This window comes from Grampus griseus (genome assembly GCF_964374135.1).
Source record: "Grampus griseus genome assembly, chromosome: 16".
In the NCBI taxonomy this organism is placed as follows: domain Eukaryota; kingdom Metazoa; phylum Chordata; class Mammalia; order Artiodactyla; family Delphinidae; genus Grampus; species Grampus griseus.
In genome coordinates, this window is record NC_139010.1 from 27201566 (window position 1) to 27214022 (window position 12457).

At 35.4% G+C, this 12457-nt stretch overlaps 1 protein-coding gene across 2 annotated transcripts in view; it reads left to right on the forward strand.

Moving 5' to 3' along the window:
* The window catches only part of FAM149B1 (family with sequence similarity 149 member B1), a 61047-nt gene that overhangs the window by 710 nt on the left and 47880 nt on the right, over positions 1-12457 (forward strand). For both annotated transcript variants that reach the window (XM_082674352.1, XM_082674354.1), the window contains exons 2-3: positions 3702-3806; positions 4747-4876. In XM_082674352.1, the coding sequence (XP_082530478.1) occupies positions 3702-3806; positions 4747-4876 (235 nt within the window). The remainder of the gene's footprint in view (positions 1-3701; positions 3807-4746; positions 4877-12457) is intronic.

The following is a 12457-nucleotide window of genomic DNA, read 5'->3' on the forward strand; positions in this document are numbered from 1 at the left end:
ACACAGCTAGAGGGTGGTGGTGGAGCTGAAGTACGAACCTGTTGTCAATCTGTTTTTGAAGCTTGTGGTCATAACCATTACACATACTGCCTCTGCACCTCTGCAATTTAGTGTCAGAATCCTTAAGGATCAGTTTTGCTTTTGAGACTTTAGACAGCAAATATTTCCCACTTAAAGACCCACCTCCCACCCCTAGTGAAGTGTTATAATGTAGGAAGTAATGATAATGTCATTCATTTATTAATGCTTTACACTTTCAAAAAGATTTTCACATTTTGATTCTCTTAACAACTCTGTAAGATGGGTATGATTATCTTTAGTTTTTCAGCAGATGAAAATATCAGAAAGGTACACATCTTAAGATTATATAACCAATAGGTTTTGAGCTTGGGTTTTTCAACCCCAAATACCAATATTTTTCCTCCACTAAACTATGTAATTTTAGCAACCATACATTTATTAATTAAATATTAACTATACAGGGCAATTAACAGGCATGGTATCTTCAGTCACATCTGGGTTTCTGTTTAGACTCTTCTGTAGCCTTGTTAATTTTAGGCAAATTACTAAATCTTTGAGCCTTCATTTCTGTAATATAGGAATAAGACCTTATCTAAAAGCATATCTAAAGTGATGGCATAGGGCTTGACACATAGTAGGTCCTCGGTAAATGGTAATTTCCTTGTCCCTTCCCATCTTTGCTTGGTACAATAGCCATACAAACAAAATCAGTCTATGATCTTTCCTTGCCTTTCAGAAGCTTATTATCTACTAAATAATAGGATAGGACACAGAAGCAGTTCAGTTAATAGGCTTTTTTAGCAAATAGGAAGAAGAAAGTCATTTACCAATAAAGGGAACAGGGCTTAGGCAAAAATCTGCTTTTATAATTAATTCTGACCATTCTGAGAGTGAAAAAAATATCATTTATGGAAAAAATTGTTGATAGCGCTTATTGGGCCAGAATTATTGACCCAGTATGGTTATGTTACTTGTTCTCTATTGTTGACTTGATACTCCATAAAGATAACTCTCCCAAAAGATGATTCTCTAGAAGTGTCAGAATAACGTGAATAATGATGATAATGAAGATTATATGCATCTAAATAACTATATATATATATATATATATATATATATATATATTTTTTTTTTTTTTTCTCAGTACACGGGCCTCTCACTGTTGTGGCCTCTCCTGTTGCGGAGCACAGGCTCCGGACACGCAGGCTCAGCGGCCATGGCTCACGGGCCCAGCCGCTTCGCGGCATGTGGGATCTTCCCTGACCAGGGCACGATCCCGTGTCCCCTGCATCGGCAGGCGGACTCTCAACTACTGCGCCACCAGGGAAGCCCTAACTAACAGTATATTAAAAGTAATTTTTACTTTAGGTGTTATAATGATAATTTGCTTTGAAGAAGTAATTTTAGTTTTCTCCCTAATAGTTCCAAATTATAGATATTGAAAACAGGTTGGGATAAAATATACAGCTTAACATTTTAAAAATGGTAAATCTCAAGCATAAATGTATAGTGAATAATATAATGACCTACCCATCACCTACATTAAACAGTTATCAAAATTTTAATATATTTGCTTCATCTTTCATCTATATATTTTTTTCAGCCTGTCTGTCATCTGTGAAATAAGGAAGGAAAACCCCAGACACTATCATTTCACCCCATATACTTCATTATGCATTTCTAAAAATTATACACATTTTCTTATGTAACCACAAAGCTATGATCAAATTTAATATTTCTTTGGTATTATCTAATTGTCACTTGATAACCAAATTTCTCTGACAGACTAAAATATGTTTTAAGTTTCTATTTCATAGCTGGAATCCACATTTCTGATCCCCGCCACTGTCTCAAAGACAAGCTTTTGGTTGTAAAATCACTGAATGAGAGAAGTACAAATAGCTCTACACAAATCCATGCCCACCATTTGAGAAATAGTTTAAAGTACAAGCTCTGCTGACTAGGTCTTTATATACAAAAATGGTACAATTTACTAAAATCTCAAACTATTCATTTGCTCTGAGAAGCCTCAAACAAACTACTTGGATTTGAATCCTGGCTCCATTACTTACTAGCCATATGACCTTAAGCAGGTTACTTAATCCCTCTGTGCCTCACTTTCCTTTCCTGTGAAACAAGAGTATTAGATTTATAATATACATTTGCATATTAAAAGCCCTGGGAAGACCTCTTGTAAAGAAACCTGTGTAACTTTGTTTAACCTATCATGTTATTTGACTACAGAATTTTGTGGGGAAGGAAAGTCTATTGTGGATGATTAAGACTGGAACATATAATAATTGACCCCATAGTTTATTCTAATGCACATGTTGAACTCTCTAGAACAGTACTGTCCTATAGAAATATAATACAAAACACATATATAATTTAAATTTTTCAGGTAGTCACATTAAAAAAAATAGTAGAAACAGGTGAAATTAACTTTTTTACCTTTTTATTTTGAAATAATTATGGACTCAGGAAGTTACAAAAATAGTACAAAGTCCCATGAACCCTTCACCCAGATTCCCCCAATGATGACAATTTACGTAACTATCATATAATTTCAAAGCCAGGAAACTGACATTGGTACAGTACTGTTAACTAGACTATAAACCTTATTCAGTTTTCATCAGTTTTTATATCCACTCCTTTGTATATATGTATATATAGTTCTATGCAATTTGGTCTCATTTATTGATATATGTAACTACCAATACAATAGAGATACAGAGCTGTTCCATCACCACCAGGAAACATCCTTATATATGCCTTTACAGTCACATCCATTCCTTTCTTCACACCCTGGAACCACTAATCTTTTCTCCACCTCTATAGTTTTGTCATTTGTGAATGTAATATAAATGGAATCATATAGTATATGTAACCTTTTGAGATTGGCTTTTTTCACAAAGTATGATGCCCTTGAAATCCATCCAAGTTGTTGCATGTATCAGTTCACTCCTTTTTTATGCTAAATCATATTCCATTGTGTAGATATACCAAAGTTTAACTATTCAGCTGTCAAAGAACATTTCAGTTGTTCCAACCTTTTTCAATTATAAATAAAGCTGCTGTGAACGTTTGTGTACAGATTTTTGTGTGAACATAAATTTTCATTTCTCTGGGATCAATGCCCAAGAGTGCAATGGCTAGGTCTCATGATAAACACATGTGTTTAGTTTTATAAGAAACTGAAATTATTCCAGAGTGGCTGCACCATTTTACATTCCTACCAGCAATGTATGAGAAATCCAGTTTCTCCATATCCTTATCTGCGTTTAGTGTTATCACCATATTTTATCTTAGCTGTTCTAATAGGTATGTGGTTATACCTTATTATATTTTCAATTTGCAGTGAAATTAATTTTAAGAATATATTTTGTTTAACCCAAATATATCCAGAATATTATCATTTTAAAATGTAATCAAGATAAAATAATTAATGATACATTGTACATTCTTGTTGTACTAAGACTTCGAAATCCTATGTGTTTTACACTTAAAGTGCATCTCATTTCCAACTGACCACATTTTAACTGCTAGTGATTAATGGCTACTGTATTGTACAGTGCAGTTCCAGAACAGCAAGAAGTAGGTGACGAACTTGTAGATCAAGTTACTGAAAAGTATATATTTTTTCTTTACAGGAAATATAACTTTGTTTTTCTCTTTCACAGGAAAGGAATAACAAAACATCCTCTTAATCATCATCCCCTTCCAGAGCAGCTGGATGCAATTTCCTCTACCAATGACAGCCATGAAAACGACATAAGTTCCCAAAGGTAATAACAAAAATTGTACTTGTTTGCTTATTGCACTTGATAATGGCAAAAGTTTTGTTTTTTTGCCTTAGGATTGGTATCAAGCCTTGTACTAATGAAAGAAAACAAGAATTTTTATCACACTTTTTCAATACCATTCAACTTTCATTCTGGAACAGCTAATGGAAACACACTTATTTTTATAACCTTTGAAAAGCAGTATTATGAAGTAGTTAAAAACAGAGACTCAGGAGGAACCCAAACAGATCTGATTTTTAATCCTGGTTTTGTCATCTATTAGCTGAATAACAGTGGGCAAGTTACTTACCTGGTAATAGTATCTCTTAAAGGGTGTTCTGAATATAAATGAGATAAAATACAGTAAATGCTGAGTAAATATTAGCTGCAGTTATTATTTTAAGAAATAGAGGATACGGTAACTTCACAGAGGGTTCTGAGAAGCAATGTGGTATCATAGAATAATTACAGTCATAAAACCTAGTTTCAACACCTAGTACTGAATCTCAGATTCTTTGTCTTAAAAAAGGGGTTGAGTTCTGCATCACCAGGTTGTTGTGAGGATAAAATGGGGTTAATATCTGTGAAAGTGCTTGGTAAACTAAAAGTGCCATACAAGTTCACATACTATTCTATGTGAATTCCTAGACGTTTCTGAAATGTCTTTAGTTCTCAAGGGTAGATATTATAAGTGGAATGTTAAAGTATTCATTGTAAACTAAGACTAGAATTATTTAGAATGGCTGCCATCAATTCTGTAGGAATTAGATCCGACTTTACTATGATGCTTACATTTCAAGTCCTTCATTTATTTTTACCTCTGTGGATATATTTCTACACATGCTTATCACCTAATAGATTGCTGAGTAGTTAATGCTGCAGAAACTTGAGGAAATATAAGAATTTTTCTGTTTTCTCTTCTCCTTCCAAATTGTGCATTTAGTGAGTCTGACATCACACAAGAATCACCTTTTACATCAGCTGACACTGGGAATTCAAGGTCTGCTTTTCCAAGTTATACAGGCACAGGGATCTCTACTGAAGGCAGCTCGGACTTCTCCTGGGGATATGGTGTGAGTTTTATGTTATTGGTCTGATGGATTGCTTGGGAGACTGTTCTGGGAGTTAGCATTTGTCAGTTTGGTCAGTATATTTCATGCCTTCCCTCTCCTACACTGTTTATTTTTATTTTTATTTTTTATTTTTTTTTGCGGTATGCGGGCCTCTCACCGTTGTGGCCCCTCCCGCTGTGGCGCACAGGCCCCGGACGCGCAGGCTCAGCAGCCATGGCTCACGGGCCTAGCCGCTCCGCAGCATGTGGGATCTTCCCAGACCGGGGCACGAACCCGTGTCCCCTGCATCGGCAGGCGGACTCCCAACCACTGCGCCACCAGGGAAGCCCTACACTGTTTATTTTTAACTTTATTTTATTTTATTTGGCCGTGCCGCGTGGCGTGCGGGACCTTAGTTCCCCAACCAGGGATCGAACCTGTGCCCCCTGCAGTGGAAGCCCGAAGTCTTAACCACTGGACCACCAGGGAAGTCCCTCCTACATTGTTTATTTACTCTTTAAAATAGCTGTAAAGAAGCATCAGCTTCACCCTCTTTCAGTATTGCTCTGTTTTATGGATGTAGTAGTTGATCCTTAGAGATGCTTAGTGTTTGGCTTAAACACTTGCACGTTGGTATGGATCTGAGCTCTGGATCTACTCCTTCTGCTGTGCTCAGTCCACTAGTGTCTCTCTCCACTACTAATATTACCTTGTTGTTTAAAATGTTTTTGAAAGTTTATTACCAAGCCATATAGACTGGGAAAATGTTTATATTACTAAATGAGAAAAAGCACGTTAAAAATAAATGTATAGGGCTTCCCTGGTGGCGCAGTGGTTGAGAGTCCGCCTGCCGAGGCAGGGGACATGGGTTCGTGCCCCGGTCTGGGAAGATCCCACATGCCCTGGAGCGGCTAGGCCCGTGAGCCATGGCCGCTGAGCCTGCGCGTCCAGAGCCTGTGCTCCGCAACGGGAGAGGCCACAACAGTGAGAGGCCCGCTTACCACAAAAAATAAATAAATAAATAAATAAATGTATAGTGTAGTTCTAATTTTATTTTACAGATATTTTTGCTTATATATACTAGAAAAAAAGACTAAAGATATTTACCTAAAATGTTACTCCTTTATTAATTGGGTGTTGAGATAATGAGATTTATTTATTTATTCATTCATGACTATCTGCCATTATAAGTATTATTTTTAAAAGACCAACAACCTTAAAAGAAAATTTAAAAAACAGATTTTATGCATGTTTCTCACCTTGATGCAATAGGTATTTTTATTTCTGTATCCTCTTTCAATCTATATTTAATTTGGCCTAGCTATAGTCATGGTGTACATACAATACTATGCTCTGTTTTCTCACTGTTATTTTGTAAGCACTCTTCCACAATACTGACTTTATACAATATTATTGTTAGCAACCTGCTTTCTTTACAAAAAGCCTGCTAATTGTTACAACCTTTTTGTCACTATGAGTTATTTTCTAGTCATTTTAAGTTGGATGTATATATAGTTGCCTTACATAGTTGTATGATATATGTGCATCCTGATCTGCTTCTTCATTCACCATTATTTCATATAGACATTTTCTTTTACTACTTCCATACTTGTCAATTTGAATAGTTATATATAGTTATATAGCATTTCCTTGTTTTAATATATTATATCATAATTTAGTAATTTCATTATTATCTGATACTTGGGTTTTCAGTTTTTATTTATTCAACAAATATTTATTGAACGCATTTGTTGTCAGACACTGTATTTGGGAATATGGGGTGAATGAGATTTACATGATTCAATAGTCTAATGAGGGAGACTGACAAAAGCAAATGAACAAAATAACTACAAAAGGTCATAAGTACTCTAAGGAAGACAACAGGGAGCTGAAATAGAACACTATAAGGGGGATTCACTTTAGGTAGGGTATCATGTAGGGTAGATCTGAGACTTGAAGACTGAAGAGTTAACCACGTGAAGAATGAGGAAAAGAGCTTCCAGCAGGTAACCAGCAGCATCTGCAAAGGCCCTAAGGAGGAAGAGATCTTCATGTTTCCAAGGGAAAGTGTTTGGTATGTTCTTGGAACTGGAAAAAGGTCAGGGTGGTTGAAGGATGGTGTACCAGGGGAGAAAGCGCTAATGAGACTGGAGAGGTAGGCAGCACTAGATCTTGTAAGGCATTGTAGGCCATGGTAAAGAATTTAAATTTTATCCTTACGTAATGATTTAATTAATTTGATGACTTATTTTGAGGTTTTAGTGTACTGACTATATATTTCAATCAGTTATCTCTATATTTTAATTAGTATCTCTTTATAAGTTATGAATGTCATACAAATGTTTCCCATTTCCCTTCTTTCCTTTTGGTATTTATTGTGTAACAGATTTTTTTAAAAAAATTCAAATATAACCATTTTACTTTTGACCTTAATTTCTTTGCTAGTCAGGATTTTATCTTTAGAAAGATGGAATATTATAATATTCTTTTTCATAGCTTTTTAATAGAATTTTGCGTGTATAACTTTTTAACTCACCAGACTTTTAAAATAGTATATGGTGTGAGGATAATTAAGTTCTTTTACTGTTGAACCTACTTTGTTTGAACAATTTTTCTACATTTGACTTAATATCTTAGGGTTTTCATGATATTTTAAAAATCTTGGAAAATCTATTAGTGTTCATTAAAAAACATGTATTATTTAGTATTTGTGTCCTCTTTGCTCTTTCAGATAAATTTTATTTTCCCTTGTATGAAATTTTATAAAATATTCATGAGGGATTTAATTGATATTGTATTACAACATTATATTAAATTAGGTGCAGGGAGAACTAAAATTTATTGAATATTTAATAGGTGCTAGGCTCTGTACTAATCGCTTTATAAACACATTTCAGTCATTTTGTACCTTAACTGAACTTAGTATTCTACCTAGAAATATAGTTTACTTAGATCTTCCTTTAATTTAATCCGCTTTATCATTTCATTATTTATTTTGAGTAAATCTCTTGTTGTAAGATACAACTGATATTAAAATTGAACTTAGTATTTAATTATACATTTTCCTTGCTTTTGAACTTAGGTGTTTTTGAGTTATCACTGGTATATAGGAATACAGTTTTCCCCCCAATTTAACTAATGGCCTACTACTTTGCCAAATATATTTATAATCATGCTGGCGTTTATATTCTTAGGTTTATTTCTTTTAAAATATTGTTTTAAAATTAACAAAGTTGGGGACTTCCCTGGTTGTCCAGTGGTTGAGACTTCGCCTTCCAATGTAGGGGGTGTGGGTTCGATCCCTGGTCGGGGAACTAGGATCCCACATGCCTCGGGGCCAAAAAACCAAAACATAAAACAGAGACAGTGTTGTAAGAAGTTCAATAAAGACTTTAAAAATGGTCCACATTAAAAAAAAAAAAAGTCTTAAAAAAATTAACAAAGTTATTATAATGATGTGAAGGAAGACTTTCCTTTTTTATTCTAATTATATCTATTATTTAAAGTTTTATAGTCAACAATCATAAAAATATCTAACCCAGTTCTATTCTATTTTAGTTTTATCTACTTCGGATTGATTTTTTTTAAATAATCAAATAAGGTTTATTCTAGGAATACAAAGATGGGTCAATATCTGTAAATGTATTAATATGTTTAACATCAGTGAATTAAAGGAAAAAATATGATCAAGCCAATAGATGTTAAAAAGATACTTGATAAAATCCAAAAACCATTCCTTATAAAAATTTTCAATTAGATAGGGAAGGAAACCCTTGAAACTTGATAATGACTATTTGTCAGTTAAATATCAGTTTAAATGGCAAAACACTAAAGCTAGTTACAGCAGTTACAGTTACAGTTACAGCAAGGAACCAGACAGGGATTCTCTATTTACAAATTTAATTGATTCCTTTGCTAACTTCGTACATTTTAATTTTTACATAAAGCTTGTCATCATACACTCTATCCAGGGCTATTTGTTTTTCCACTTAACACTATCAATATATTTTGAAGAATATATTACATTATAGCATATTATGTATATTATAGTATATTCAAATATATATATTATTAAAAAACTAACTGCTTTGTTCTTTGATGGCTGCATAGCCATTGCTATTACAAAAAAGTGCTGCATTTATGACTCTGTACATATATTATTTTACATATATATGAACATATCTGAGGATAAGTTTCTAGAGGTTGAATGCTGCTCAAAAGATACATGCTTTTGTAATTTTGAAAGTTGTTACCAAATTGACCTCTGTAAAAGTTATGACAATCTGCAATCTCACCAGGAACATATGAAAGGGCCTATTTTCTTACACTCTTGACCAAAACAGTGAATTATCAAACTTTTTCATCTTTGCCAGAGTTTTAGTTTTTTTTATTTAAAGGTATCTGATGCAATGGGGTTGATTAGAAAAGAAAAGTTGCACACCTTACAGAAAACTGCATAACTTACATATTGGGTGTGCATGTGTGTGTGTGTGTGTGTGTGTGTGTGTGTGTATGTGTGTATGTGTGAAAACAGTACACAGATCAAGATATAGACAATCAGCATCCCACAAGGCTCCTAGATGCCCTCTCCCAACCCCAAAGATAACTACTGTTCTGACCTCTATCATCAGGTTTACTTGTTCTTGCCCTTCATATAAATGGAATCCTACAGTATGTATTTTTTATATCTGGCTTCTTTTGCCTAGAACTGTTTGAAAAGTTCATACATGATGTTGCACATATTTGTAGTCTGTGAATTGCCTATTAATATTTTCATACTCATTTATTATTTTATTTATCATTTTCATATTAATTAGTAGGAGTTCTTTGTCTTTATTTTTAAATTTATTTTAACTTATTTTTTATTTATTTATATTTTGGCTGTGTTGGGTCTTCATTGCTGTGCGCGAGCTTTCTCTAGTTGCAGTGAGTGGGGGCTACTCGTTGTTGTGGTGCGCGGGCTTCTCATTGCAGTGGCTTCTGTTGTGGAGCACGGCCTCTAGGCGTGCAGCCTTCAGTAGTTGTGGCATGAGGGCTCAGTAGTTGTGGCACAAGGGCTCAGTAGCTGTGGCTTGTGGGCTCTAGAGCGCAGGCTCAGTAGTTGTGGCGCACGGGCTTAGTTGCTCCACTGCATGTGGGATCTTCCCGGACCAGGGCTCAAACCTGTGTCCCCTGTATTGGCAGGCGGATTCTTAACCCCTGGTACCTCTTTGTCTTTTAGATTAGGGGTGGTGGGTGTACTTTTTGTGTAAAGGGCTAGATAGTAAATATTTCAGGCTCTGCAGACTCTGTCAGGACCCTCAACTCTCACTGAGAAGGCAGCCATAAGCAGTGTATAAATACATGGGCATGACAATGTTCCAATAAATTTTATTTACAAAATAGGCTGTGGGCTGGATTTGTCCCACTGGTCATAGTTTGCTGACCCCTGTTCTAAATAGTTATATAATGTCCACTCTCCATGTACAACTATAGAACTTTTGGTATTGTACCCAGTTGAAAATTTATTTACCAACCTCTGTTACAGGTAGAGGTAGGTAATGAATTGTACAATAAGTCAGGAGATGGGGCTTTCTGGAATGCCGTGTTTTTGAGAAAAAATTCTGGAAAATTCCTAATTCCTAATTAGGAATTCTCCTAATTCCTGCCTGGAACATGGAACTACGGCCAAAGGTAAAGCAGCCATCTTGGACCATAAAGCATCACTGAGGATGGAAATGATAGAAGAAACTGAGTCCTTGATAACCATGGAGGCACCATATTGCTTTTAATGCCTACCCCTAGATTTAATTTTTTTGAGAGAGAAATTAAACTTTTATCTTGTTTAAGTCACTGTTGTTTTTATTAGTAGTAACTAAATTCAATTAATCACTGATACACTCATTCTTTGTTAAATGTATTGCAAATATCTTTTCCTGGTCTGTGGCTTTTGTAACTTTCACAATTCCCACGCTTAGGTCTTTAATCCCCCGGAATAGTTTTTTGTATATGGTATATAGCAGGAACATAATTTTAATTTTTCCATATGGATAATGAATTGTTTCAGCACCATTTACTGACTAGTTCAGGATTTCTAAGCAAGGGCATTTTTGGCATTTTGGATATGGCTGTTGTACAGCAATGTCCCATGTATAGCAGGATGTTTAGTATTAATGATCCCTGCCTATTAAATACCTGTAGCAACCTCTAGTCATTGTGATCACTAAAAATGCACATATATATTTCCAGCTTCTTCCATAAAAGGTAGCATTATTTCCGGAGAGTACTGTTGCATCCTTTCTCCATTGATTTGCTATGTTACCTCTGTTATAGATTAAGTTTTAAAATATGAAATAGTCTGTTCCTGGGCTCTCTAAACTGTTCTATTCTAAACTCATGCGAATACAACTGGCTTTTTTTGTTTGTTTGTTTTTTTGCGGTACGCGGGCCTCTCACTGTTGTGGCCTCTCCAGTTGCGGAGCACAGGCTCCGGACGCGCAGGCTCAGCGGACATGGCTCACGGGCCCAGCCGCTCCGCGGCATGTGGGATCTTCCTGAACCGGGGCACGAACCCGTGTCCCCTGCATCGTCAGGTGGACTCTCAACCACTGCGCCACCAGGGAAGCCCAATACAACTGGTTTTCATTAAACTATAGCTTTGTAATAATCTATAATATGTGATAGGGAAGTCTTACTACATTATTGATAATTGTCTTGGCCAACCTTTTTTATGTATGTTAGAATCTGATTATTAAATTGCATAGGACAATTTGGGGAAGACTGCTATCTTTATGATAGTGAGTTTTCCTAATCATGAATTTGATATATAAATCTTTCCATTTATTATCCATTTCTTTAATGTCTTTCAATACATTTTTATAATTTTATCCATAAAAGTAATATACATTGTTGAAGATTTATTCCTAGGTACCTTGCATGGTATATTAAAAATCATATTTTTAATCTATTTGTTGCTGGTATATAGGTGTAGAGTTCATGTTTTGTTTTGTTTTTTTAAATTAATTTATTTATTTTTGGCTGTGTTGGGTCTTCGTTGCTGTGCGTGGGCTTTCTCTAGTTGCGGTGAGGGGGGGCTACTCTTCGTTGTGGTGTGTGGGCTCCTCATTGCAGTGTTTTCTCTTGTTGTGGAGCACGGGCTCTAGGTGTGCGGGCTTCAGTAGTTGTGGCACACGGGCTCAGTAGTTGTGGCGCATGGGCTTAGTTGCTTCGCAGGATGTAGGATCCTCCTGGACCAGGGCTCAAACCCGTGTCCCCTGGATTGGCAGGTGGATTCTTAACCACTGCACCACCAGGGAAGTCCCAGAGTTCATGTTTTCTAAGGGAACTGAGTTCTAGGCTAACGTTGGCTTCTGGCAGAAATTTATATTCTTTGTCATGTGTTTAACTTTTGATATTTCATTTAAATGTTTTAATAGATTTCTCATCTGTTTAATACTAGATTAGACTTTCATTGGATTATTTTTACTTTTTTTTACTGTGATAGTCACATACATAAAATTCACTCTTTTAAAGTGAACAATTAAGTGATTTGCAGTATATTCACAGAGTCGTGCAACCATCCTATCATTTTCATCACCCCAAGAAGAAACCCTGTCTCCATTA